Source organism: Empidonax traillii, unplaced genomic scaffold (genome assembly GCF_003031625.1).
Source record: "Empidonax traillii isolate 1590-97213 ecotype Southwest subspecies unplaced genomic scaffold, ASM303162v1 scaffold64:size1360303, whole genome shotgun sequence".
Taxonomy (NCBI): Eukaryota; Metazoa; Chordata; class Aves; order Passeriformes; family Tyrannidae; genus Empidonax; species Empidonax traillii.
In genome coordinates this window covers 776,636-804,446 of record NW_020955257.1, presented here as the reverse complement: position 1 = coordinate 804,446, position 27,811 = coordinate 776,636, and the positions used below count along the sequence as shown (strand labels likewise).

Here is a 27,811-nt window from a genome sequence, read left to right as displayed (position 1 = left end):
GACAGGGTAACCCACCTAGCTGATCTAGGAATGCCAGTGGATGTAATCTTTTTGGACTTCAGCAAAGCTTTTGAGACTCACAGTATCCCTCTGGACAAAATGCTCAGCACGTAACTGGATAACCATGCAACACGATGGGAGAGCAACTGGCTCACGGGTCCAGCACAAAGGATAATAGTGAATGGGGTAACATCAGACTGGCATCTGGTCACTAGTGGGATTCCACAGGGCTACATTCTCAGCCCACTTCTTTTCAATATCTTCATTAAGAACATGGACAAAGGACTCGAAGGTATACTAAGTTTCCCAACAACACTAAATCAGAAGGAGCTGTTGACTCCCTCGAGGGCAGAGAGACCCGGCAGAGAGACCTCAACAAATTAGAAAGCTGGGCAACGACGACTGAAATTTAGGAAGGGCAAGTGCTGGATTCTGCACCTGGGATGGGGCAACCCTGGTTGTGTGTATAGACTAGGGAATGAGAGGCTGAACTGAAACACTGATTAAAGGGACCTGGGGGTCCTGATCAGTGGCAAGTTGAATATGAGTCAGCAGTGCCCTGGCAGCCAGGAGGGCAAACCGTGTCCTGGGGGGTATCAGACAAAGCATCGCCAGCCGGTTGAGGGAGGCGATTGTCCCGCTCTGCTCTGCACTGGGGCAGTCTTACCTTGAATATTGTGTGCAGTTTTGGGCACCCCAGTGTAAGAAAGATATTGAGATACTGAAGAGTGTCCAAAGGAGGGCAATGAGGAGGGGGAAGTCTGAAGGGGAAGCTGCATGAGGAGTGGCTGAGGTCACTTGGTGTGTTCAGCCTGAAGGAGACTCGGGGGAGACCTCACTGCAGTCTTCACAATCCTCACAAGGGTAAGTGGAGGGGCAGGCACTGATCTCTTTACTTTTGTGACCAGTGACAGGAGTTGAGGAAATGGCATGAAGCTGACTTGGGGGAGGTTTAGGTTAGATATCACAGGAAAAAGTTTTTCACCCAAAGGGTGGTTGAGCACTGGAACAGGCTCCCCAGGGAAGTGGTCACAGCACCAAGCTTGACAGAGTTCAAGAAGCATTTGGAAAACCCTCTCAGGCACATGGTGTGATTCTTGGGGTGTCCTGTGCAGGGCCAGGAGTTGGACTCGATGATCCTGATGGGTCCCTTTCAACTCGGGATATCGTATCATTCTATAAAATGCCAAATTAGAGTCCTGGTATCTTTCTTTATACAAGTGTGATGTTGACCTTTTCTTCAAGTATCATATGCTTTTCTTAAAGCTCACAATGCTAGGCTCTTTAGAAAAGATCAAGTATTCAGTGTGGAGAGAGGCTCCTGTCACAGAGCAATGCAGGGCAGCAGGTCTGCAATACATTCATTTTACTGACAACATGGTTTTTAGCATAGCAAAAGCCAGTATTACTTCTGTGAGCATGGCAACACTGACTTCTGTATTTATGAAGACTTCCTAATTCTAAGTACCTCATTAGCACAGTCCTTAACTATATCACTAGCTAAAAGGACTTCCTTATTATTCTTAATAGCAGCAATGCTAAGGAGCACATTTTTATCTATATCAGCAAAATGGGAAAAAGGGTAAACCTTACTTTCTTATTTTCAGTCAATTCTAAATAATTTCAAAATTCAAGATTTGTAATTGGTCCAATGTGTAATAATAGCTCCATTTCAAATTCTAGCTTCCCTACACTTTCTTCATTTCATGTCCACTTTCATCAAGTTTCTGCCCATATTGGCAGCCTAGGTAGAATTTTAATGATATCTGTTTTTTAAACTGCTAGTTGTATTCAATTCAAAAGCAAATAATCTGTTTTTGTGTGAATTTGATTTAGGAGACCACTAAAACCCAAAACAGAAAAACTCACCAAAACTTTAATAAGCCAGAATGATGGACACAATCTTCAAACGCTTATATAAAGCACTGTTGAAATTAGCTGGGCTCTGTCAGTCTATGCCAACAAATTTCTTGTGGTCCACTGGCAGGAGCTGACAGGGAAACCATGGCACACACTGGGAGCTGGTAGGGAACACAACACCCTGTTTCAAAGGCTGGTTTCTGGGGCTGCTCAGACCACCAGCCACACACACCTGCGGTGAAGATGTCTGTAACGAATGGTTTAAAATATTTATTTCATTTAATAAATATTTATTTAATGCAAATATATTAAGTATTTGCATTAAAAAGCTTCAACCCAAATTAAGGGACAAACTCACTGCATTATAAGCTGGTGTTCAGCTGCCCTTCTCTTGTGCTACCAGGGTAACAATAACTCTGACTACATCCCTGCTCTCCTACACCATGGCAGGGAGCGGGCACAGGGAGTGGGAGAGAAAGAGCCAGCAGCGCCTGCCTGGGTGCTGTGCTGACAGCACACAACAGCTCTGCTGCACATGTAGGTCTCTCCTAAGGTACATGAGCAAAGGCCAAATTCTGCTCTGTTACTTTTATGAGGTGAAGAGAAGAGGAAGTGCACAGGCAGAAGAGAAACAGTCAAAAACATTCATCTCAGACATAGCTATGACCCAAAGAGAAACAGTACCTCTGCACCTAAATGCAACACAGGCATAAAAAAAATTAAAATCATACATATTCTTCCCCAAAAACAATCACAACACCCTTCCCACCTGAAAAGATACAATGAACAGAAACGATGTCCAAAAAAACCAAAATGGAAGAAATCTTTGTTAATAGACACAGTCCCTGAATTTTTAAGATGTGGTCTTGCTGTGGTCATACCACCTCATCTGATTCCAAACCATGTACTTCATAGAGAGTGTCCAAGATATTTAGCTGCTTTTCCATGGCTGGTAAGTAAATGTTGAGGTCCCTCTGCATTCCTTTGTAAAATGTTTCTTCCTGAGGATCACACTCCTCCACAGACAGAGCGGCCACAAAATCTTCATACGTTGGAGCTGCCCTTAAAGCCAACTGGGAGAGGAATCAAAGCTTTTAGATTTGCAAAACAGAACAGGAATAGAAACATAACTTAAGCCACAAAAAACTTCTAAGACCTCCCTCTTTGTACTTAAACTGCATAGCTTTACTTTAGTTATGTGTACGTGCACATGTTAAGAAATTTATCTAGAAGGGAGGCTATTTTATTTTTACTTGTTATTATTTTTGTGTAGATCCCCAGTTTAAGACATTTTCAGACAGGTCTGATTTTTACAAAGTGTCTGTGTATCCTACTTTGCACAAATAAATAGCATACATCAGAAATTCGTTAAATACAACCCCCCAAATAAAGTACACTTTGTTAAGGGAGCTCCCAACACAGTGTCACACGCTTCAGCACTGAATTCTCAAAATGGTCTTTAGAAAGCTTTCAGAAAGCAATTTCTGTTTCTCCTAGTCAAAGTCACTACTGCCTGGATGAGGCTTTCCTTTTTCCTTTTGCAATTTCAGTGATAATTTTCCACTGAGAAACACAAGGGGGAGCTGCCAGACTGGACAAAAAATTTTCGCTAGCCAATATATCCTACTTCAACTCCCCACACGTTCTGTACTAACCCTTCTTGAATGCTCATATTCAAAGACAGATCAGTCTTAAAAAAAGCAACCTCAAATCTTCATTTCTTCCTTTAATAGCCCTGCAAGACTGCTTAAAAACACATAATAAAAAAGTGTGCACGCAAGTGCGATCTGTCTGTTTGATCTCTAGAAAGCAGGTTCCACCCTTAAAGCCTCATACCAAACAGTGATTAACCACAGTCCTCACCTTGAAAATAAGGTGCTGGCAAAGGAATATAATAATTTTAATACTTAGAATTTGAATAGAGTTTATTAATTACACAACATACGATCATATGAACTAGACCCCCAGCTCTATCAGTGACCAAGATAAATACTCACCGCAAAGACCCCTCGGACAACCCAACCGTGGTGCTGCCGTAGTGTCTTTCCATAAGCATTGTCTAAAAGAAAAAAAAAAATTATAAATCAAGAGGCAGACATATGGCAGTTTTAAGTCTTCATCACAAAGAGAACTCAGAGCTTAGAAATGACTATTTAAGGGTATATTCTTGCCACTGGACGTAAATAATGGCTGTCTCAGAGTACTGAAGTTATGACTGAAAGGAGATGACAGATTTGGGATTTCTGCACTGGAGTCTCAGCTCGGCTGTCAAATCTCCTTCCAACCCATCCACGGCGAGAAAGTGTTCCAACAGACAGGAAAACAAATGTGAAGTCTGAGAAAATACTCTACAGGGTGAAACTCCAACAGTAAACCAATGATACACAGGTGATACAAATACGGAAGAACTTTTCAGGGGAAGGAAGGGAATGAAAAAGTGAAAAAACCCCAGCAGCATGGCTCTGCTGCAGACACTGAGCAATTCAAGGAGTAATTCAGTGCTGAAGCCTTCAGATTCAGAAGGTCAAATAAATGCCTTCTTTCCATGGTGTTTCACACCCACATCTGGTAGCAGTGTACTTGCAATCCCACTTCCTAGAGCTGCTACAGACTTCAGTGTAGTAGCTCATTTTACTAATCCTATAGGGTGACTGCTTAGCTGTTCAAAAGAAGTTAAAATAAAAAGCTTTAAAAAAACCTGTTTCAAAGCTGTTTTAAAGGATAATTATAACATTAGACTTCATGCATGTAGAGAGGACCTTACTCAGGAATAACCAAGTCAAGTCTAAGAGGGGTTCACACTTTTTGTACTTGCTGTGGCCACTAGCCTGTCTTGGTAAGTGTCAGAAGTTGTGCACTTGAAAAAATTCCTTCTTTGTTACAAACTCCCTTCTAATGGATGCAGGCAATTCACAGCCACACTGGCAAAGAGGTGACTTCAAAGAGTGATTGCCAATCTCACATGGAACTAAAAAACTAACAAAACAGCAAATACAAATTTGGGAGCACTCTTGCTGCAAACCAATAAAGAAAGTGGAATGAGACAAAGCTCTTGCTTCCCTAAGATATGACTGTCTTCTCTGTCAAAAGTATGCCAGTTACAGGAATCTTTATCTGCTGAAAAAATCAATGTTGACCACTTATCTAGTAAGCCACCCCAAGGCAGCCATTTTAAAAAAAATGCCCTTTCAAAAATGTTAGGTCTTAGAGACTACTTGCATCACTAGTCTCTGATGAAAACACAGGTTCTAAATGAGGAGAAAAGTAGACAAGTATGTAATTTCAGAAGTACATGAAGAATAAAGTAACTGGCACTTACTCAGAGCTGTTTGGATATTCTTTTCCCCATTCTTCACTTCTGTCAAAAACCCTTTCAAGAACTTCAAACCTCTGTCGGGGATGAACCCATGAAATAAAAAGAAACCATGTTTATAACACAGTAACACAAAGTGTAACAAAGCCCCCAAAGTTGCAATACACATCAGAAGTGCAATAAAACTCAGAATAAAGGAGCTATTTTCAATCTGAACAAAAAAATGCAGCCACCTCCTCCAGCCTCTCTCTGAGTCCAAGGGAAAAACACTTTGCTAAACATTTCTGCTGCAGCTTCAAATCATCTGCCTGATGCTTTAGCCCAGAAGGATTAGTCATTCACTGTAAGTTCACTTGCATGGGGGGAGGGATAAAAGAGTGTCCTGGAATTGCTTTTTCAGGCCTTTTGGCAAAGTTGCAGTGATAGAACCACAGACGACACATTAATCTTGAACCTGGCCAGTTTGGATTGATGAAGCCTGTGGAAAGTAATCAGTTTGCTCCATGTACACAAGCTTGCAGTGGTGAAAGACCCCTCATTGCACCCTAGCAGTTCATAATGTATACAGATATGAGGTCATTACCTTTTCAGCCACAGGAGAGCCTCTGTAGCAGAGTTTCTAACTTGTGCTACACCTGCGTTCACCTCATGGAGCACGATCTTCTGAAGGGTATCAAACTCTTCTTTGTTGGTAATAAACTTCTGGTTTATTTTCTGGAGAAAATACAATGGGTAAAGCTTCAGGCTTTTAAGATTAAACAGGGGCCTATCCTATAAATACCACCCATTTACCAGGACTGCTTCCTGCTAAGAGATACTACAGATTTACAAGCATGTCACATACTCCCCACGGCATGGCTGTGCTGCCAAGGTGGGCATGCTGGCCCAGGGCACCACTCCAGACACATCTGGTCAGCCATCTGGCTAAAAAAAGCAAAATAAAGCATCTCCGTCGAAAATTTACATGGCACCTACCATTTCTGTCCAACAAAATGCTTCAGATTCGCATGACACCCTCCACACTGGTGGAAAGGAGTTAACTCACTATGCTCTCCAAGCATTTGCCCTGAGCTTCAACTACCAGCAAGATTACCTTCTGACAACTGCTTAGCTGCAAATTCTCAATTACACTTAGCAGTCAATGGCATGCTTATGTTTTCAATTTATTTCTAAGTTTTTTACACACAACTCCTCATAAAAACAAAAGAAACAATATATAAGGGGCAGATAAACAGACTTGTCTTCTACATTAAAGGAGCAGTTGTTTATCACTTCACAGTAAATATTCAATGTTTTAGTTTTTTAAATATGATTCCTCTCCCTTGCTATTTTCAGTGTTTCAGTGGCTATGTTCTCAAAGATAACCAAATATCTTTCTTACTTGGCACCAAACAAATCTGATTATATACAGTGTTCCTGATCATACACTCAGAAGATATGTTTCTCTTTTTCCTTTTTTTTTTTTTTGAAAGAAAAGCTATGAAAAATCTCACTATTTTGTCTCATAACAAGTATTTCAAACCTTTGCAGAAGGTTCTTGAAGCTGGAAGAACTTCCAGAACAAGAACCAAGACAGCAGGGTCTGCCCCAACCTGCTAAGAAACTGCTTCTTACTACTAACTTCCTCCTACTTGGTTGAACAAAGGGGTTTTTTTCCCCTCCATTTGTTTTACAGTTTAAAGTCAATATTGATAACATCACAAACCTGTTCAGCTCAGAATCAAAGTCATATTCATTAGGTGTAACAGATGTTTTACTTGGTAGTCAATCAAGTATTTTTGTAAGTTTGCACACAGCTGGATTTATTAAATATAGCATGTACTGTAACAACAGGATTAGAGGCATTTCAGCGTTCTGATCTGACAGACGGAAACATTATAAAATATTAAATAGCCAACCACTATTGACTCCTATCACATATTTTTGAGCTTTAGTGCCTAAAATAGATATTTTGCTTAAAAGACAAAAAACAGTGCTAGAAATAAGCTGTTACCTTGATGTTGCCTACAAAATCCATTTTAACAGGAGCAAAAACAGTTGGTCCCAGCTTGTCTAGAAAAAAACCCAGAAGAGCATATTTTAAAATTGTGTCTTTTTCCAGTCCTCATGTTTTAGTAACAATTAATTTCATTTACTCTCTTAACAATCCTTTAAATAGCCGGAGAATGCTAAATGAATGATGCAAACTCAAGTTTTTCTTTGGTGTACAACCAATCCACCTCAGTAGGTACAGGTATTAAAATACTCTGACCTACAAGCTGGAAGTCTTCAAAAGGGTGCCTGTTCACAGGGACCTCACATCCACTGTTAGATGCAGGTAGGGGGCTGGACTAGCTAGGGATAGAAGTCGTTGGAAAAATCAAATAGACTACAGCTGATGGTGTGCTGGCAGCTGTATTGGATGTTTAAGGTATCTATGCTGCTCCTTTGAGGGGAAGAAATTGCTGTTCCAGATAGATCACAGATTTCCAAACTGCTTATATGTGTATCCCACCTAAATGAGAGTGGATTCTCTTTAAAGCCAAGGAGTAAGAAACATGTTCTAGTACCAGTCAAATTGACTCTGCTGATACTGTTTCTACTATATCACTTAAGTGAAAAAATAAATTTTCTACACTAACTGCTCCACCTTTTCTCACAGCTGGCAGCACTCAAAAGGAGAAGAGAAGCTGCTTACCCAGAACAGGCACAATTGCATAACATGACTCCAGAAACTCTTCTGTGGGTATGCCCTCCTCTTCCCGAAGTTCAATATCACTGAACCTGGTGTAAAGGACAAGCAGAAAAGACTGTTACCTTAACAATTCCTTTTTTATAACTTCTAATGCCAAAATTACATTTCCTGTCCATGTCATTTGCACAGAGGTAAAATTTACAGACATGAAACCACCAACATAGTTTTTGTTTCACTATGTTAAAGTAACTGACTGCAGAAAATACACATTTGGTGGTGTGCAAGCAAGGCCTGCAATTATAAACAAGGAAAAACCTCCCACCTTCACCCTATACAGCTAATTTTACAAAAGGTATCTTCTTCTAATTACTGTGCTGTAAGCAGTCTTGTTAAATAATCTCAGTAAATACAGCTTTAGAGATAGAAAAGTCTTAAAAATAAGTCAATTAACAAAGTTTCAATAATCCTTTTAACTGAAATCTGTACTACCTATTGCTCATGACACTGAAGAAGGTTGGAGAATCATTTTCATTTCTGTCTTCATCACATGGAGTCAATCCACTTAAAGAATTTGTTTCTGACTGCAACAACTTGTGGGCAGCACAGCTTTCTACAGCTTGCAGCTTGTCCTCTCCATCTTCTTTAATGCCTAACATTTATAGGAAACAGAAGAAAGACAGAAAACCAAAACAGTTACATACCCATATTGTCATTCCCGTTCTTCAAGATGCCTTCCTATTGGAAGGAAGGCACTTATATCTGCATCATTCAGTTTAAAAGCTTCCCTACCAGCACCATGACTCTGGGTGCTCAGACAACATTTCAAACATTTCCCTCCTAGTTTCTTTTAATCAGACAGACCAAGCATCAGGTACCAAAGCAGGTGAGCCCACATATCCTCAGCAAGGATAGCCTTATGAGAGAAGAGCATTGAAGAAGCGACTGGGTGCAGCAGGAAGTAGACTCATCTCCTTGAAAGGAAGATTACCTCTCACATGGCTGTAACTTTCCCAGTACTGTTAAAGTGGCACAGTTAATTTTCAAAAGCAAAAGAATAACAGTGACTTGGTTGCTCCTTGAGATAAGTTAGCAAACTGGCTGCTTAGATGGACACTGGTATGATATCAAAGAGTGCCATGTTCTCCCCCATTTCTATGAATATCTTTAAAGTTTCTCAGAAGAAGATCCATGTGCCTCTTCCCTGCTGTGATCTACTTTATTTCTTCTTTGGGGTCAAGTACATCTGTTTTAAATACATACAGCACTTCCGAAGGAAGACAAAATCTTTCTTATACATCCCATACATGGTAAGACCTTCTGACCTCATAGAGAACTTCAGAGAACAATTCAAGAAGCAAAACCAATACATTCACAGCATCTGCAGCATACAAGCTGTGGCTACAGCACATCTTGCTGGAAGACTGTCAAACTAGCATCCGAGAATTCCCAGGGAATCTCTTCCTCCAGGAAAGAAATACTTTTAAGTGTCAGTAACGTTTAGAGAGAGACCTGAAGTGGCACTGAGCTGAAGGGATCAAACTGCAAGGAACTCTCTTCCTTCAAGTGACATCTGCAAGCACACTTGCAGCAGTCCCTGTTACTTGCAGAACCACTGAATAAGCCTGGTGCTGTGTGAAAAAAGAACCACTCACACCAGTAACAGCAACGAGACTTGAGCCACTGTCCTCAGGGCAGAATAAAAGTGGCCTCAGACATCGCTGACATGAACAATCCAAGTGTCTCTCCTAAGGAACTAGAATTTGAGTGATGTCACTGACCTGTCCTTCACCAAGACACACAAGCTGGTGAGTAGAGAAAGAGCCCAGGTCCACAGTGACTCCTCAGGAGTGCTATGCAAAAAGCCTGGCATCCTCCACAATTTCAAACTCAAACACTGTAAACCCTAAATGACATACAGAAATTTGTTTTAGGACTTAAGTGCTTGAGCGTTTAAAGACTTTTTTTTTTAAAGACTTTTAAAAACTGACTGCTCTTAATAAAGGGGAGAGAGAGGGAAAAGCATCTGAGACAGGGCAGAGCTTCTGGGCTCACCAGGAGCACCCAGATACAGTCATTGTGGAGACAAAGCCCTTGGGCTGGCTGAGTCAGCTCACCCCCTACAGATAGCACAGTACATCCTAACTCCACCCTGCCAAAAAAAACCCAGGAAGACCCTGCAACTCACATGTGTGTATGCAAGAGGAGGTAGTTTTTTCTCTTTTCTGCACAGGAACCACAGTAGCTAAAATAACACCAACAATCTGACTTGAATTAGTTTGATCTCCTTGCTTTAGCACTGTTTTCTTGAGGTATTATGCTAAATGGTAACACATGCATGTTATTCTGCAGGAACCTGCCACACAACATAATACCAGCCATGGAAATAGGAAAATCTCCAAAGAGAACCATATAAGAGCAAAATCAGTATGATCATTAATTTAGGCTTAAAAACTTCAGCTGATTCACTGACTGCATATGTATGTTTTGGAATAACAGCCAGGCAGAAAAAGCTACTGCTCAAGAACAGTACAGTCCACTCAATAGGCTGAGTAGAAATCATATGTTACTTAAATAGACTTATCCAGATTACTGAATTAGTTCAACAGTATCTTACTGAAGTCATGCACAAATTTAAGTTTCATGGTATTGCTAAGGTAATGGAAGAAATAAGATGCTTCCTAGTACATTCTCAGTTGCACAAAAAGAGTTAATTTTCTGTAAAGATTTGTCAGAGCAATCAAGAGTAACTACAAGTTCAAGCCCTCCCAGGCAGGCACACAAAGCTTTAATGTCCTGCTTCTGACACTACAGCTCTACATACTAGCAGAGGTGCCAGCATTCCCAGAGGAGGGCCTCTGGAAATCATGTGTCTGTCCACAATGCAAGAAGAGCCCAAGCTCTGCCAGGCTGTACTGTTTTGCAGGTCAATCAGCATCTGGAGGGCCTCTGCCTGTCCAAAAAAGAATTTTTAATTTCCTTCCCCATTCAGTCCCAAGTTACCCATCAACAAGGGCAGCAGGGGCTATGCTGAGAAGACTCACAGAGGGCAGATACCAGACTGACATTCCCTCTCTAGGGAAGCAAGGGACTGGCATTCTCACATCCCTTAATTTACACTTACAGAGTAATGATCCTGGATAAGAGACAGTGTATATAATTACCTGCCAAATCCTCTGCTGTGTGATCTTCAACAGAAACATCACCGCTCCCCTCACTTGTTTCCAAGTTTAAACATTCCAGACTTCTAATAAGCGTTTGCTCTTGATGGTTAATTTCTGCTTTCACACAGCCATTTTCACAGGGGTTCAACTCCATCTGCCTGAAGAAAGGGAAGAATAATAGTTAGTGTATAAAGCATTGCTTGGTAAGCCTCTTCCTGCAAATACACATAAATAACAATAAGAGAAAAACAGGTGACAGAAATTATAGGCTGTCAGAGGCTGCTCTGAGCAAAAGAACTTGTCTAAAATAACTAAAAGAACCGTGTGGCCCTTTGCAGCAAGGAAACAACTCAGCCTCAGCTTGCAGAGTTCAAATATATTTACACTGACCTTTATTAGAAAGATACATAATCAAAAAAATACAATTACAAAAATCAAAATCATAGGCAGGTATTGTAACTAATAGAATATCCCCTCATTAGTACTTAAAGATATATATCCTTGCCATCTATTCCACAAATCATGGTCTGCTCACCATCAATGATTTCATGAACTTATGTAGTGGAACCTAAAATGCAGGAATGAGGATTGAAGCAGAAGAAAGCTGGCTGGTGATTGACCTGTGAGTTAACCAAGTGAACTGCTGAGAAAAATAAAAGGGAAAGAGTGGATAAGGAGTGGGATTGGATAAGGAGACATGAAGTGGGTGAGTCAAATCCCTTTTGTTGCATCTGCTTCCAAGTATGCAGTTCAGACTGATACAATTCTGCCTGCATCCAGTACTAGTAAGATTAGAGCAAAAAAAGGAAAGAACAGGCACTACCAAAAACAGATTAGAAAGAGATTGACAGTAAAGACTTTTATTATACCTTTCTGTTGAGGTGTGACTGGACAAGACAGAGTGCTTTACCTGAAAGATATGGAGGGGGGAGAATATTCTTTACAGAAAGAAGATTGTATCATGCATCTCAAACTTCACATTTTATTAAACACAAGTTGGAGTCAGAAAAAAAACCCTCACTAATTCTCTGACCTGGAGACTGCATACAGACAAAAGTGAAAAAGGTGCTATATTATTATACCATTGCAATACTGCAAAGAAAAAAAGAAAAAGGGAAAGAAAGAAAGTCAGAAGATTTCTTTCAGAAGCTGGCTAGAAAGTGTCAAGTGAGACACTATATAGCACATGGAAAAGAAACAAAGCAGTGAGTTTCCTTCGCAGTGTTTTCCTTACTTTAAAAAAAATTATGAAAAACCAGAAAAACATGAGGTCAGATAACAGATATGGTGAAGTAATAATTTCTCATATGCAGTCATCCATCTACCTTCCTACATAAACTTTAACCTCCCTTTTGCCAGAGATGCTCCAGTTTTGTGCATGTACTTATGGATCCAGGATTCAAGAAAGTGCCCTTGTCATTAAAGAGATAAGCTCATCAGCTCCCATTGGCGTATTACCATAGATCTGCTGGCGTATTACCACTGATGCTGCAGTAGCTTAGCAGAGTTATAATTCCTGTGAGCTTCCACAATGGATGAACTTGCCATAGAGCCAAGGTACTTTGAAACATCACTGCCTGCATCTGGAACTGCAGGCCCTGAAAGTTAATGTTTAATAATTTTTACCTATTGTTAAAGGTTAAGAAATCGGTCACTGCTTATTAAAAATGGCCCTACGTCACTTGAAAACCGTAAGAAATGGCAAAGTATGTCCAGTGCAGGACTGTTAGCTATCACATTCCCTAACACATTCCCTACTTCTACAAATGCTACTTCAGAAATGTAGATGCCTTAGCATCCTTGTCAAGGCTGAGGGAAGAAGATACTGGCCATTACCTTGCTTGTTCTGAGAACTGCTAAATTTGGGGATCCGGGTGGGGTCTGATGCAGTAACTCAGAAGTGAAGGCAGTATTTGCAATCTGCATACATTCTTCAAGAGTCTTCAGGAAGGTGTCACAGGTTGATTTTAACAGAGCTCCCATATCAATCTCATTCTGTGGGAAGAAATCAATTGGAAGAAATGGACTTACCACATAAAATTAGTTTGGAGCAATTAATGTCTACAAAGCCCACAGCTGCTACAGTCACGACTTCTGCTTAACATGAATTAAAATTCAATGTGTTAGCTGCTTAGAGAACTGGCATCACATACTACTGGGGCACTACCACTTGTCTGCCTCTCAGTACAACAAGCTCAGTATGTTTGTGTTTTAAAAGCAATGCCTATTAGTTACTTATCATATTGGTGTTAGAAGGGTATGAAATACTAAGCCTGTATGCATTCAACAATGGCATTCCAAGAAACACCACTGACAGGAAAAATGAAAAGTAAACAAATTAAATAGATACAGAATGATCTGCAGATAATAATTTCAAAAATCCCATGAACAAAAAATTACTGCAATTGAAAAAAGGGCAGAATGAAGTACCACATTGCCACAATACTCTTCATCTCTGTGAAGTGCAGTTACTGATGTTGAAATGCTTTTAGCAATAAATCTTTCCAGTTAAATGCCAGTAGGAAAGAGAGTTTTCCCCCAGATGCATGAAATACAAGCTGGATAAACACTACATTACAGGTCAACACCTATGAGCTGCAAGTTCTAACAGTGCCTCTTAGTCATTTGTAAACCACATCATGCTTCTGTACTGCCTTTTAATTCACCAGAAACAGCTTATCAAGTATCTTTACAGAGATTGTTTGGACATACAAATGATTAACCTTCAGGTGTTTTCCTTGCCTGTTCTGCCCCTGAGGACCCCTCTGTCCAGTGAGAGGCATCTTGGAACTCCACACCAACTTCCCTAGCAAGTGAAGTACATCCCTCTTCACACATTTCTCTCTCAAAGTAAGGGGCAGATCGCTGTCACTAGAAGACCCCTCTTAAATGAAGCTTCTTTGGTCAGGAAGATTTGAAAGGTTTGAAACTGTAACTTAAGTGAGGCTAATCAGGCAGTTCTTTATACCAATTTTGTTTCTTTTGTGGTCTGCATCATCTCTTGACCTTCTAATGCTTTTGGTTGTGCTGCTGAGCAGGATTCTAGACTCGGGGGCAGAAAAATGTGCACTTCTCCCAAGTTATCTTTTTATAAAATATCTTTTTCTTTTTTTTGATCCATTAGACACACGATCATCCACAGACATGCTATTGCCTAGATGTCAGATACCAGATCTCATCTCACTACTCGTTAGCCCAACTCTGGGCAAGTTATTTGCACCAATGGAGTATTACTCCATTTAAACAAGAACTGTTGTGTGAGCACATTATTTCCCACAGGATCTCCGCAGAAAGGAGGTTGCAACATTAAGTAACTGTAAGTGAATACTACATTGGCTAACCAGAAAAGTTCACAATGCTCAAGACTTTACAGATGTGGTCTGCACCAAAAATAGAGCTGTACCTCTGGTTCTGATACACCAGAAATGCTGGCTTCCTTCGTTTTATGCACTTGCTGAACAAGGAGGTTACAGTACAGTCTAAGTTCAGACATTTTAGTCTTCAAGGCTTCTGTGTTTTCAGTGAACTCTAAAAGTGAAACAAAAGAAGAGTTAAATTTACTGTATTTGATGCCAAGCAAGTATACAGCATTTGACCTTAGTGGGCCTTTTAAATAGCACAAACCCCCTACATATAACTTTTGTTTTCACAAAGTAGTTTAAGGTTCAAACAATACCACTGTTTAGAGAGGGTTGTAGGTAGAAAACACTGGATGTAGAAGATGCATCCTGTCCAACACAAAGGGACTACTTTAATATATATATATATATATACACATACTTGAATCATAGAATAGATGAAGTTGGAAGAGACCTCTGGAGATCAGCTAGTCCTTCTCCCCTGTTTGAAGCAGTCAGCTAGAGCAAGTTACTCAGGGCCATGTCTAGTCAGGTTTAGAGCATTGCTAAGGATGGAGACTCCACAACCTCTCTGTGCAACCTTTCAGTGATCCCTCATCCTCACAATATCTGCATTTTTGCTTATGTCTCAATGGTGTTGCCTGTATTAAAATTTATCCTCTTGTTCATTCACTGAGAAGACTCTGGCTCCATTTTTTTTATCCTCTCCCATCAGATATGCCTTTAATCATCTTAGTGGCCCTTTGTTGGACTCACTCCAGTATAGCCATATGTTTCCTGCACTGGACAGTGCAGACCTGAGCAGACTAATCCAGATAAGACTAACAGTTAATCTGAGATTTTTCTGAAGGTTTTTTTTTGACATTAGAGTCCCAGATATACAAAATAAATTGTCTGTTAATAAGACTAATGTGGTTTAGCTCTGCAAATACATCAGTAGCTTTATACCACATGCTACTGTATGTCAGCTTATAGATACAACTTCTTAATGCTTTTATGCACTGTGCATCAGATCCCCACTTTGTGTAGGACCCTACAGCAGCATCTTCTACTCAGTTCTGATTCAGTTTGAACCAGCAGATGCAAAGCCTGGTGAAGATGCACATAAGGCTAAGGAGGAGAAGCAGTTCCTCACCTCAGCAGAAGGAAGTGCTCACCACCCCCTGCATTTGCTCAGGACATTCACAATAATTTGCTTGTTTCCCATCTTTTGCACAGTCACTGTGCTGAGGTTACACAAGGTTAAGGTATGAGGTCTCACACTGACCATGAATAACGCCATGCTTGTAAGGAACAGGGGTTTTCACCGTGGTGAAAGTGAGATTGCTGGTGAAAGCAAAGAGGGAAGCGAATTAATTTTCATAGTCTTACCAGATGGTCAGATTTAAGTTTCTGAATACGAGTACACACTTTTGGAAAAAAGTGCAAACCTCTTCCTAATTGACAAGGAGTTTTTGAAGTGCATAACACAGCCCAGTTAGAACATGGAGGGAAAGGGTTTGAGGAGCTTCAAAGCTCAAGAGACACTGGTATGAGAGGCTGAGTCATTATATTTAGACAGCTGAACAAGGTTTCACATTCTTGTACAGTTTGCATCCAGTGACCCATGGTCAGGAGTTACTTATTGTACTTACAGAATCCACCAGCACACAGTTTTCACATGATTTATACATAGTACATTTTAAGAAAAAGCCAAAGTTTTTAAACTCCTGTCCTGAGAGTTAACACCTGAGATTTCTAGCTAATGCTCCCATTAATACATTTCTGTGTACATATACTAGGGCAAGGACAAGGAAATATAAAGCAAACAGCATGTGTCAGCAAAAGAGTGTTCTTGCCTTTTTCCTTCTGTGTCCTGCTGTCAGTCAGACAAGCTTTGGCAGTTCCTAGTGCAACCAGCCACTTTTGCCTTTCAACTGCATTTCTTGCCTTCAGATAGAAGTATTGTTCCCCTGGGATAATCAGGTCCATTCGTGTATTATCTGCAGGATGAACTGAAGGCAACAGATTTCAGACCCTCGGTCCCTCCCAGCCCAACAAAATGTCCCAACAGATATGTTAGGTGGTAGGTCAAACAGTAGTGAAAGAGGAGTAACCTACAGCCCCAAATTCCCCTGCTACCATTGTGCGATTTCTCTTCTGAGTAAGGGAATGGACAGGACACACGTGTACAGCAGTGTGACAAAAGGCTATGAAAGGTAGTTTTGTGATCAGTATCATCTGGGAGTTTTTATGGAAAGGGCATCCTCTTCGGTCAAGCCTCTCTTTCAGGCTTCCAGCCCGCAACTGAACCTCAAAGATGTGGCAAGCAATCCAATATGAATGAGCAGACCTAGTCCTGAAGTTTATTATTCACGTCTCTAGCTTCAGCTTTGTGCTTATGAGGAGTCATTTGAGGTTGTGTGATGTTCCACTGCAGCTCATGAAAAACAGTGACCCACCTGCATGTAGAATACCCATAACATTTGAGGCTCGCAGCTCTCTCAACATTTTCAATATATTATGGAATAAAAACTGGCATATAGATCAAGTTAGTGAGTTCCCACAAATATATACCAATGAAATCAAGCCGCCCAATAGCTCTTGTCACCTGAAATCTCATCTTGAATGCAACATTATTAGACAAATTTCATGCAGCTGAGTGTTACTGTATATTAGTTACCTTGAATTTCACAAACGGCCATTTGGATGCTTCCCTTACAACCCTTCCAGGCATCTTCCTGAGAGTCATAATAGGACAGGATGCCACCACAGAGGAGAAACCATCGAGGCTGCCAGCCTGAAAAACAAAAATATATTTCTCAGTTACTTCTCTCCCTGCAGCTCCACCACCTTTTGCACTCAGGACACACTGCAAATAAGGTCTCAAAGATTCTCAGTACCCCTGGAAACTTCTACCCCTTTGTAGAAGTAAGATTTGTGAACAGGCCTGGATCTTGTATCCCATAACCCCTGCTTCCTGGCACCTGCAGGTAGCTGGACCGTGGCAGTATGTGTCTGAGACGCCATATGTCATTTTCAGTAGTTTTGCTAACATGGCATCACTGACTCATTCCCTCTTCCAAGTTCACCCCTCAAATCCTTCCATCACTCCTCAACCCACCTCTTCACTCTTCACAAAAGTCACCCCAGCTGTCTTGCTTCCCAAGTTGTCCTCCCTTGCAGAAAGGGCTAGCCAAGTCATCTTGAAAAACAAGGTGTAAGAAACTCCTAAAAATCAACAGAAGGAGGGAACAGAGGCGGATGTGTTGATTTCTGAACACCATCCTTCAATGAAGCAGTTTTCAACAGCTCTTGAAACTCTCATGCTCCCCACATGAAAAGCAGACTTGAATTACTGACTTGCACTTCTCGATACCTTTCTAATTAAAACTACAAGCTCATTAACTTATGGAGAAATGAGGCAGCAATGTCACTGGAAGAAAGCAGCTTTCACTACTGAGGTGCAACGAGCTTCCCTGGCCTGGACCGATGGGGCGAGATTCTGAAGCTCCAACACTGTGCCAGCAAACTGTCTCTGAGAAAAACACTTGGAAAAAACCATGTGGGCCACGTGGCTCTTGGATGTTTTTGCAGAGGGGCATCATTTCTGCTGTCCCCTGCACCGGGGCTCAGCCAACCAGCATAGCACTGCAGGAGTCCAGGCTGGGCTTGGACTGATACCACACTGGAGGAATGACAGCTCCCTACCAGCTAGAGACTGATTCCTTTGGGCTGTTGCTGAAACCAAGCACAACTCAATTTAAGCCCAGAAAGCCCTAAAGCCTCAGGGTCAGAAAACCCTAAAGCCCTCAGCTCAGTAAGTGTACGGTTTGGCTTTATTTTTTTTTAAACAAGTAATACCACTGCATCCAGGCCAACCTGGTCTGTAGATTGCTGAACCTTAGGGGGTGGATGGAAAACAAATTAAACATAAATTTTTTTTCACACTCTTTCAAAGCTCTTCCATTATTTCCTAGAAGAATATAAAGACATTCAGAAGCCAATGTATTCTCAATGCTCTTTTACTTTATACAAAGGGGAAAAAAAATCACAACAATGAGAATTAAAAAAAAAAAGGACGGATTTTTATCTGTCTTGCCTCCAAAATAAAGATACTATCCTAAAAGTCACTATTGATACGTAGGAACTCACAAGAAAAGGAAGTGATTGTTCAGCAGAGAGAAGCAGTTAATTGCTTCAGACACTCAATGGCAGAGAACCAATCCTTTAAATAATGCACAGCGCCACAGTCAATACAAGCCTCTAATTCAGTCTGGAGATCCTGCTGCTGCGCATGAATCATTTCAGCCATGCTCCTACAGCTTACAATTGCAGCTGATGCTCAACCAAATTGCATCCCATCAATCAAAGCCTGTGCAATCAATTAGCCAACATACAAAGCACTCTGCCTCCATCAGTTTGGAGCCTGGTTAAAAATACGTTATGAGTCAATATATTTTGTTCAGGTTTTCATTTGGTTGTGTTTTTTTTTGTTTCTGGGTCTTGTTTCGTTGAGGGGGACACAGCAACTATCTGTCTTCTTTTGCAGAATCTAACTATTCTTTAATTATTAGATACGTATTAAAAAAACCCCAAACACTATGACAGATAATTGTTACCTAGGACAGCATATATATTCAGAACAGAATTGTTACACTAACAAAAATACATTTTCACAAAAGGAAATAAATTTTAAAAAAAGAATCACAGCAAGGTTCTGTCAGAAGATGCACTAACCACCTGGTACTCACTGACATTGAGTCAGCAGCCATGGGAAGGTTATCCTAAACAACCAGCTAAAAATAGCACGTGGCTGACAAATCATAGGCACTGCAACAGGGATACAATCTTTAATTACAAGAGCTTCACCTTTGCAGACGAGCAAGGAGTGGAGGAAAAAAAATCCCTCATAACAAAAAACAAAGCAGAAAAAAGACACCTAGACACTTCCACAAACACAAGTCTTGGGTTTATTCACTGTTATTTTGTCCCCCTAAACTGTCATAGGAATACTGTAATTTTTGGAACTGAGCATTCAGATTTCACCTCATACAGAAAGGTAAAGCTGAATCTTTAAAGGTCTTACAGGTGCCAGCACTAACACAACCTCGAAGAAGAATTTACTAAGTCCATTTATACTGGTGGTGCACAGGCAGGAAAAAATACAGGTCATACTTCCCACAGCTGGTTTTAGAGGCACAATGCCATTAACAATAAAAAATTGACCTTGCTGGGAAAAGATAGGTATAAAAAAAGACAATAAAATGTAAAGCACAATAAAAGTGATTAGTAGCTTAAGATCTCAGCTATAGAAGAGAGTGAAGGGATTCCAGACAACTTTGCAGCCACTGATAAAGGCACATATTGCACTCCTGTGTGAAACTTATGGTTACTGCCTGCAGTACCTTGAAGATCTGATACCGTCCACTACAGAAACAGATACTTAAACAGTCTTTGCCTGCTAAAGATTCACTATTTCTCCAGAAGTTTCCACAGACTGAAAGATCTGCCTACTTCCACCATTACACTTCAGGAAGTCTGGATGTAGCTATCACTGAGCAAACTTGACATTTCTTGATAACACAGTTGAAATTTGGACACAATTCAAACTTTATTGTTACACAACTCAGACTTCACATATCATTCCTTCTGAAGTGCCAAGCTTGAAGAAAAAAACCGCAACACTTGAAGACATGTAGATCATGTCAGACATCCACGACGCCAAGCCATCTGGGAGAATTACATACTCAAGAAGTCAAACTGATGACCTGGAAAACAAGCTGCAATTAAGAGACGCCAGTTCCAGTTGTATTTCTAAAGGCATAAAGGCCAGACACCCAGGTTTTTATTATTGCTTTCTTTCCACTAGAACACTTCATGCTTACTAATTTCTTAGGCGTCAGCATAGGTTTATATAAAATCTCAGCAATGGATAGTCCTTGGACTTCTCTGATCCTAATTCAGACTTCAAGTGTGGACAGGAGATAATTATGAACTTTGCACGTTACAACATCATCCGTCTATATGGGAGGAGCTAAAGCCTTCATCACATTCCTACTGCTAATATCACAGGCAAGATCCAAGACAGTTGCCAGTGGCAGAGCAGGGGTGGATCCCTGTTTTTCTCTGCAGGGTCACAAGAGTTCCAGAGCGGTTGCTCTGATGGTCAGAGACATCTCACAGCGAGAACAGGCAATACCTATTTTTTCACCCCAACCTGAGCAAACATAAACTGTGCCGTGTGTCCATTCTACCACCAACTACTGCTCTATCTCCCAGGGCCCAAGGATAGAAGGACCACAGCTTTTGCACAGCACTGTGTCAGCAACAGATAGCTGGATGGGAGCTGCTGAAAACTCAGCTCTAATAGAACCCAGACAGTGCTGGTGTCTTGCAAAAAGCCCAGAAGGACTACTTCTGGTCTTCCGTGCTAATATCCAATATATGACGATTTCCCAGGGAAGTTAAGGCTGTGAAACTCTCCAGCTCACAAATGGATGAAACACTTGTTTTCAAGATGCTAGCGATCTTGACTACTGGGCACCCACACCAAATCTTACAATCCAGTTTCTGACAGCTGATTGCCTAAGTTTAGTTCATGTGGCCACGTGTTTCATGCTGTCAGTCACCACCAGGTTTTTAGTCAGGAAAAGCATTTAGCAAAAAAGTATATGACAGAGGTCAAACTTGAAACTTCCCCCCTTTATTTTGATTCAAGAAACAGAAGTAATACTAGTTAGAGGGTTATCTTGACATAAGCAATCTGAACCCAGAACGGCTGCCTACTGTTTCTATACAGGCTCCTAAGGCTGCACAGTATTTTCCCAGGTGCTGGAACACATTTTGCAGCCTTAATTCAATAGCAAAACAATTTGACACTATAAAAATCCCAACTGTATCCATGAGGGACACCAGAAAGGCAGACAAGAGCATATGACAATCCATGCCTGTTCTCTGAGCTATTATCCTCCCATCTAAAAAGCAGCTTCTAGAAATGCCCATATTGCAATTTTACTCAGATTATGTGCATATTAACAGCAGGAATCAATACCAAAACCCACAAAGGTAATGAAGTTAACAAACGGAGCACTTTAACAATGGTATCACTTTTAAAAGCACCTGTCTGAGGAACATTAGAGGTTCAAGTGAAGGAAGCAACAGTTGGAACCAGCTTTAACACAGTGACCTTCTCCCAAATGATTTTTCTCACAGGGGTTCCATAAAGTCCACCTTTGCTTCAATGACGAGAGTTAGGTCAATGCTAGCAGCATCAAAAAGCATCCTGCCATCACAGGGCAACTGGGTTTTTTTGCAAATGACTTTATGCCAGTGACCAGCCAAGGCACAGAGGGCACAATGAGCCAGCCATCAGGCACTTCTGAAGGGCACTCAGTGAAAGGATAAAGGGCAGAGAGGGGTCATGGTGAGTGATGGAAGCAAGAGTTCAGTAATGCAGGCCACTGCTCAGATGCACTAATTCAAGTCATACAAAGCTCCTGGGAGTTTTTCTCCTCTATCTATACTTCCCAGCCTCAGCAAACAACCGATCCTCTGTCTGACCCCTGGGGTGGTTATCAGGCCAGACTGAGCCAACACAGGGAACTTATGTAAGCACACACAGATACCACATGGCAATATCTCCTCAAAATCAGTCTACCACACCTTTTGCTTCTGTCCTACCCAGCCGTTCCTTGTGATCACTTACTCACTTCAGTGCTGAAAGACCGAATGCAGAGGCACCAGTACTGCAGCATACCTTGCAGGGAACGCTGCACCATGTAGGCTCTGCAGCACTGCTCTAACACTTACAGAGGAGAGAGGGGACACCGATTTCCATTCCTGCAGCCTCATCAAACTTTTCTACTGCAAGCACATTACTCAATTCCAAATAGGCTGGACAAAAGCAAGATTGCTGCATGAGGAAAAACAGGGGGAAGGGCAGAAAGCCATGAGAAAGAAGGTCAAACCACAAAAACACAATTAAGAAAAATCCAAAGCGAATTAACCAACCAGTCCCTGACGCATTCTGTGTGAAAAGTGTAGCCAGAACTGGGTGAGACTCAGGCATCCACCTAAACCAACACCTGGTCTCTGAAAGCAGTCAGAGCCAGTAATAGAAGGCAGACTATTACCCTAAAGGCAACAGAAACCTCAGCTGTCTAGGTCCACCTCCATAAAAGCCATACTTCTAATTTTATACAGTCAGAACCTGGACTACTACCAGAGGCTAAAATGAAGGGGAAATAATAACAAACTTTTTAGAACCAAATGTTTACCTAAGTGTGAAGTTTTTGATTACTTCCTCCATCTCTGGAAACAGAGGACCTTATTTCCAGAGCTTGCTATCAACTCAAGTGTACATGTCCCCCATCCTAAAAGGTCAGATTTCTTAAACTCCCAAAACAAAGAGTCACTTTAAGCAATATCTTGTGCATCCAGATTCAAGATACAAGAACTCATGTTGTTTCACATTTTCTTGAGCTCTCCCCCCAAGTTTATTAAGGAATTCTGAATCCTTAGAGACAAGAGTAGTTCAAAGTTTTATGTGAAAGGTGAAATTTACTGCTTGGTGCTGGCTCTTGACATCTTGGGATAAACTGAAAAGAATTCAAAGCACAACAATAAACTGAGAGGGAACGATTACATACAAGGAGATGAGGAGAGCTAGCTACAGTATGTGGTATGATGCAGAGTCACCGGTGATGGCATGAATGCAAGCGTATCGTGCCTTGAGGAAGACAAATTAGTTAGGGTTAGAGTTACTCAGCACAAACAAGGAAGTGAGTATTTAAATATCGGGAAAAGCTTAGCTTTGTAAGGAAAAGCAATCACAGCCATTTCATGGAGCATGTAACAAATACCAGGAAAGCCAATGGAAGCAGTCATCATTTTTCTTTCTAATGAGGAAGCTGCCTTTGATACCCAAGCCAAGAGCTGATACATATCACCTCCTCCAGAGTTAGTAGCAATCCTACCTGTGGTCAGCAATCCCAGTTAAGGTGTGTGCCTACACTGAATATGCAAACTAAACTGAATTTCAGCAGAAAGAAAAAAAATCAACTTGAAAGTGCCAAGCTCTTAAATAGCACTGAAGGGACATATTCCCCAACTCCACACTCTGCTTCCCAGCAATAGCTTACTCATTCTATAAACTTGTTGAGAAATCAAAATCATAGATGACTTTTACAAGGCAATCTCCAAAGACTAAATCAATTTATTTCATCAATCAGAAGGTATGCCTAATAAAGAGCATGAATTGCAGATTGAGTTCAGCTTTCTCATGCAGTTCAGCTCCACTCTCTCCTTTCTCTATCCTGCAAGCAGCATTCCCCAGTTTGAGATCAGTCACACTACAACACTGCAGCCAGGATCTGGCTTTGATGCTGTCCACACCAGAATGCTTTCTGCACAGCCAGGACTACAGGCAGCAGCAGCACAACAGACTGAGGAGCAACAGAGAAGGCAGAGGGTGATGCCTTTATCACTCCAACTGCTCACTGCAATGACCAGTACTGAAACAACAGTTATACATCCAAGAGATCAGCCCATCCCCAGCCTCCACAAACTTCACTGAACAATGCTAACGTTAGATAGAGACAACAGGCAAAGGATGAAATCTCGGAATTTTTAAAAATCATGTTACACGCTTTGACTGTAGGCTCAGCTGAGGTCAAATTAGACACCTGCATGATTTAAGTCACCCAGCTCTGGATTTTAAGGATTAATAATCTGAAGTTCGCAGATGCATTATATATTTGCCCAAGAGAAAAAGCACTGTCACACTTTGTATGAAAACTATGCTTGCAAAGTTCTCTGCTCCCTTAAGGTTTTAAACCAATTTAGTGGGTGAAGCATAGACAAGAGCAATCACAGGACACAGTTATTACAAACACAATCTCCCAATGCATTTTCATACGTTAGACCTGTGTGCATGTATATCTGATACAAAGCTGGCACGCTTCACTTGAACTTAAACAAAAGTAACACACTGAGAAAACCCTGTCTCGTGGGCATTGCATTAGGGCAGAGAAAAACTCTAATCTCAGTTCTCTAAACTCAGAGATTTCAGAGGCAGCACTGGAAACCCTGCATAAAGAAAGTACAATGTGAGTGCAGAACCAACACTGGAGGAAAAACCTTATCTCCAAATGGCAACCAGGTAATACTGATTTAATTTGTTCTAATCTACATAAAGCAAACAAGTGCATGTATTACAAACAAGATAACTTGTTTAAGCAGTAAGGCAAACTAATCTGTCTTTCAGTTGCTGGCAATCATTCGCCCTTTGCCCACAGAAAGCCAAACTTGTTTCCTACTTCTGAATGTTCTGGCTGTCAATAACCATGTAATTTGCAACACAGATCTAGCTCCCAGCCCAAGAGCTGGGGGAAAATAGGTTGATGTGGACTTGACCTCTCATGATAGCGATGACATAAGACGTTACAAAACCAAAATTCCCAGAAAAGACTCAATTACCAACAGACTATCATCAGCTCCTCTCTTACAGCAAGAAGGAAAAGCAGTTCTCCTTTTCTACAGTTTTAAGCTTGTTCTTTGGTGAATGTCCTACTCATCTCTGACTCTGAGGTGTGTTCCTCATTCCGAGGAGGAAAGGGCACAAGTACCTGCTGTGCATGTTTACATCAGCACTGTGTTAGTAGTACAGGCACACAGTGATATACAGAGATGGCACACACTTTCCTTGCTTTTTGTGTGCATCATTCACACTATGCAGCACCAGATTAGTCAACCTTGAGCAGCAGGAAAAGCATACTGGGGGCAGAATACTGGCAGAAATACTGTTCTGGATGATCTGTTGAACCTTCTTACTTCCCTTAATCTCTGAAAGGAGGCTTTCCTGTCTCTCACTCTCCAGCTCTTTGCTACTGCTACAATAAACACATTCCAGAATGAGATTTTGCGCTTTTTTTATCTCTGCATAAATTTATAACATAATGGCTACAGGGCAGGAAGTCTCCACTTTATGCCAAAAGAAAGCATATGTAGGCACAGTTCACTTGCAGACCAGCAAATTTATTATTCTCAAACGTACCATATGCCTTCTACAATCTAAGAAAAGGCATAGAGAGACCTTGACCACCACACTTGCTAGCAGAGTTAAGTTTCAACCAGAAGTCAGAATTCTCCACCACAGATTTTTCTCTCTGTTGAGAACGAAACCTCTTCTAGCCTTAAGACAGTGCAAATCTCACATAGCCAAGGAAAAGAGCTTCCCTCTGTCTGCATTCACTTGAGACTGAGGTTTGCAAAGCGATATTCTCCTTCATGAAGGATCATTTGGTTGGAAGCGCTTAGCATTGTGGTTAGCAAAAAAGAAATTTATTTTGATGGAAACTTTGTATTTCTTAATCTTTACCTTACCATCAAAACAGAAAACAAATCCAGCTGATCCAGCACACCAATAAATCCAGGCTCTCACACTACTCCTTCCCATCCCCCTGTGACATTAATTCAACACTTGCCTGTGTTTCAGCTCTTTCTTTGTTTAATTTTGATTTCCTACACTTTCCCAGCAAACCAGAGAGGTGCAGCTGTTCCAGCCTCTCTGGAAAAAAACCGAAGCAAGGCGGAAACCCGTGTACACACACTACGGAGCAACACTCGCAGCTGGCAGTGCAGGGTGGTCGTGGTTACTTCTCTCTGACCCTCAAGTTTCCAAACTGTTCCGACAGAGGTCTGCACCTGGCAAGACCCCCATCGACGACTCCAAGTCGCACGACTCTGCCTCTCCCGATTCTATATGAACATCCTGGCGGTGGACATCCACGGGAACACCGGACCCTCCCCGCCTCTGCGGTGCTCCTGACCCCGCCGCCACCTTTCACCGCCGCCGAGCACAGCCTGCCCACACACGGCTCCTGCCGCTCTGCCATGGAAGTCAAGCCTTCCTTGGCACGGGAACACCCAAAAAATTAAAATCTGGGCCTAGAGCTAGCAGGACAGCCCCCCTATTTTCTTTCTTTCTTTCTTTTTTTTTTTTTTTTTTCTTCCCCAAGCATTTCCATCTGAATCCCAGCTCCAGGATTCCCCCGAATCCCCGGCTCGCCTCAACAGAAGTTCCACGGGCGTGTGTGTAGGACGGGGAAGTTCGATGCTCGAGCGTGAACCGGCGCACCCACAACAATCCCAAGCCCCAACCCACGGCCCGGGGAGGGCGCCGGGCGCCCCGGGCGGGCAATGGCAATGGCACCGGCACAAGCGCCGGGCGGGGACCATAAGGCGGCGAGCCTGGAACACCGGGGTGCGCCGGTGCTGCTCCCCTGCACGGGGCAGCGCTGACCCACACCCAGCCAACACAGACGAATAGAGATACGTGTAGTTGTATAAATATATATACAGGAGAATATGGCCCCCCTCGTCCCGCCGTGGCTGAGCACGGGCAGCAACTCACCGCTCAGGTAGTTGGTCCACTTGTACAGCACCCCCTCCATGCCGGCCGGCCCCCGGCCCCATGCAGCGCGGCCGCCCCCCGAGGGGCTCACACCGCCCGCCGCCGCCCGTGCCCCGCCGCGCCCTGCCCGCCGCGCGGCGCCATCGCGGGGGGGCGCCCGCCCCGGCCCCGCCCCCGCCCGGCCCGCCGCGCGCCCGCCCCCCCCCGCCGCCGCCACGCTCCCGGCCGCGCGGCGCTGCGGCTGCGCAGAGCACTCTGTGAATCGCGGCCCGCGTGACCGCCGGGCGTGGGGAGCGCGAGGGGGGAAGGAACACGCGCGGAACGCCCGGAGCGGGTGGCCGCCCGCAGCCAATCGCAGCGCGCCCTCCGCGCGGGCGCCGCCCAATCAGCGGCCGGCAGCAGCCGGCTCCGTTGTGCGCGCGCTCCGCGGGGCTGCCCTGCTCGCCGGCGCCGAGACTGCCCGGAGCGCGCGGGCCCGCCCGCCCCTGCCCTCGGCCGAGCCCGCCGATTGGGCGAGCTGGGGACGGACAGGGGCGAGCCCCAATGGGCGGTGGGTCCTCCTGGGCTCGCCCGGATGCGAGCCAATCAGAGGGCGCGTCGGGGGAGCCGAGCCACCGGGACCTGGGGAGTGCTGAGTGCCGCTGCCACGTCGGACCGACCGACCGACAGACGGACAGACCGAGCGATCGAGCGGGGCTGTGCTGCGGGATGGCGGCCCGGTGAGCCGAGGGGAGGCGGCGGCGATGGCGGCGGCGCTGCTGCGGTGTGCCCTGCTGTGCGCGGCACTGGGCTGCGCGGGCGCGGCGATGATCCCGCCTGCCGACGTGAAGGTGGAGGTGCTGCACAAGCCCTTCATCTGCCACAGGAAGACAAAGTGGGGGGACATGATGCTGGTTCATTACGAGGGCTACCTGGAGAGGGACGGCTCCATGTTTCACTCCACGTAAGTAAGCGGCGCGTCTCCGGGAGAGACCTGGTGGGTGAGCTTGCGCGGGGAATTATTTATATAAATATATATACATATATGTGTGTGCAAAATGGAATCATAAA

At 42.9% G+C, this 27,811-nt stretch overlaps 2 protein-coding genes across 3 annotated transcripts in view; one reads left to right on the top strand and one right to left on the bottom strand.

The window, feature by feature from the left end:
• PLEKHA8 (pleckstrin homology domain containing A8) overlaps positions 1 to 26,906 on the bottom strand; it is a 48,731-nt gene extending 21,825 nt beyond the window's left edge. The window contains exons 1-14 of one of the 2 annotated variants that reach the window (XM_027880072.1): positions 26,762 to 26,906; positions 17,030 to 17,146; positions 16,206 to 16,361; positions 14,412 to 14,536; positions 12,845 to 13,003; positions 11,878 to 11,918; positions 11,009 to 11,166; positions 8,337 to 8,496; positions 7,851 to 7,936; positions 7,167 to 7,225; positions 5,757 to 5,887; positions 5,180 to 5,250; positions 3,858 to 3,919; positions 1,824 to 2,933 (exon numbers count right to left, since the gene is read on the bottom strand). In XM_027880072.1, coding sequence (XP_027735873.1) covers positions 2,736 to 2,933; positions 3,858 to 3,919; positions 5,180 to 5,250; positions 5,757 to 5,887; positions 7,167 to 7,225; positions 7,851 to 7,936; positions 8,337 to 8,496; positions 11,009 to 11,166; positions 11,878 to 11,918; positions 12,845 to 13,003; positions 14,412 to 14,536; positions 16,206 to 16,361; positions 17,030 to 17,146; positions 26,762 to 26,801 — 1,563 coding nt within the window. In that variant the 5' untranslated portion in view covers positions 26,802 to 26,906 and the 3' untranslated portion in view covers positions 1,824 to 2,735. Of the gene's footprint in view, positions 1 to 1,823; positions 2,934 to 3,857; positions 3,920 to 5,179; positions 5,251 to 5,756; positions 5,888 to 7,166; positions 7,226 to 7,850; positions 7,937 to 8,336; positions 8,497 to 11,008; positions 11,167 to 11,877; positions 11,919 to 12,844; positions 13,004 to 14,411; positions 14,537 to 16,205; positions 16,362 to 17,029; positions 17,147 to 26,761 lie in introns of those variants that run through there. The other variant, XM_027880071.1, reaches the window with a different exon arrangement.
• Positions 26,907 to 27,503: 597 nt separating this feature from the next.
• Positions 27,504 to 27,811, top strand: part of FKBP14 (FKBP prolyl isomerase 14) — an 8,965-nt gene continuing 8,657 nt past the window's right edge. Inside the window, exon 1 of the mRNA XM_027880050.1 lies at positions 27,504 to 27,702. Coding sequence (XP_027735851.1) covers positions 27,505 to 27,702 — 198 coding nt within the window. The 5' untranslated portion in view covers position 27,504. The remainder of the gene's footprint in view (positions 27,703 to 27,811) is intronic.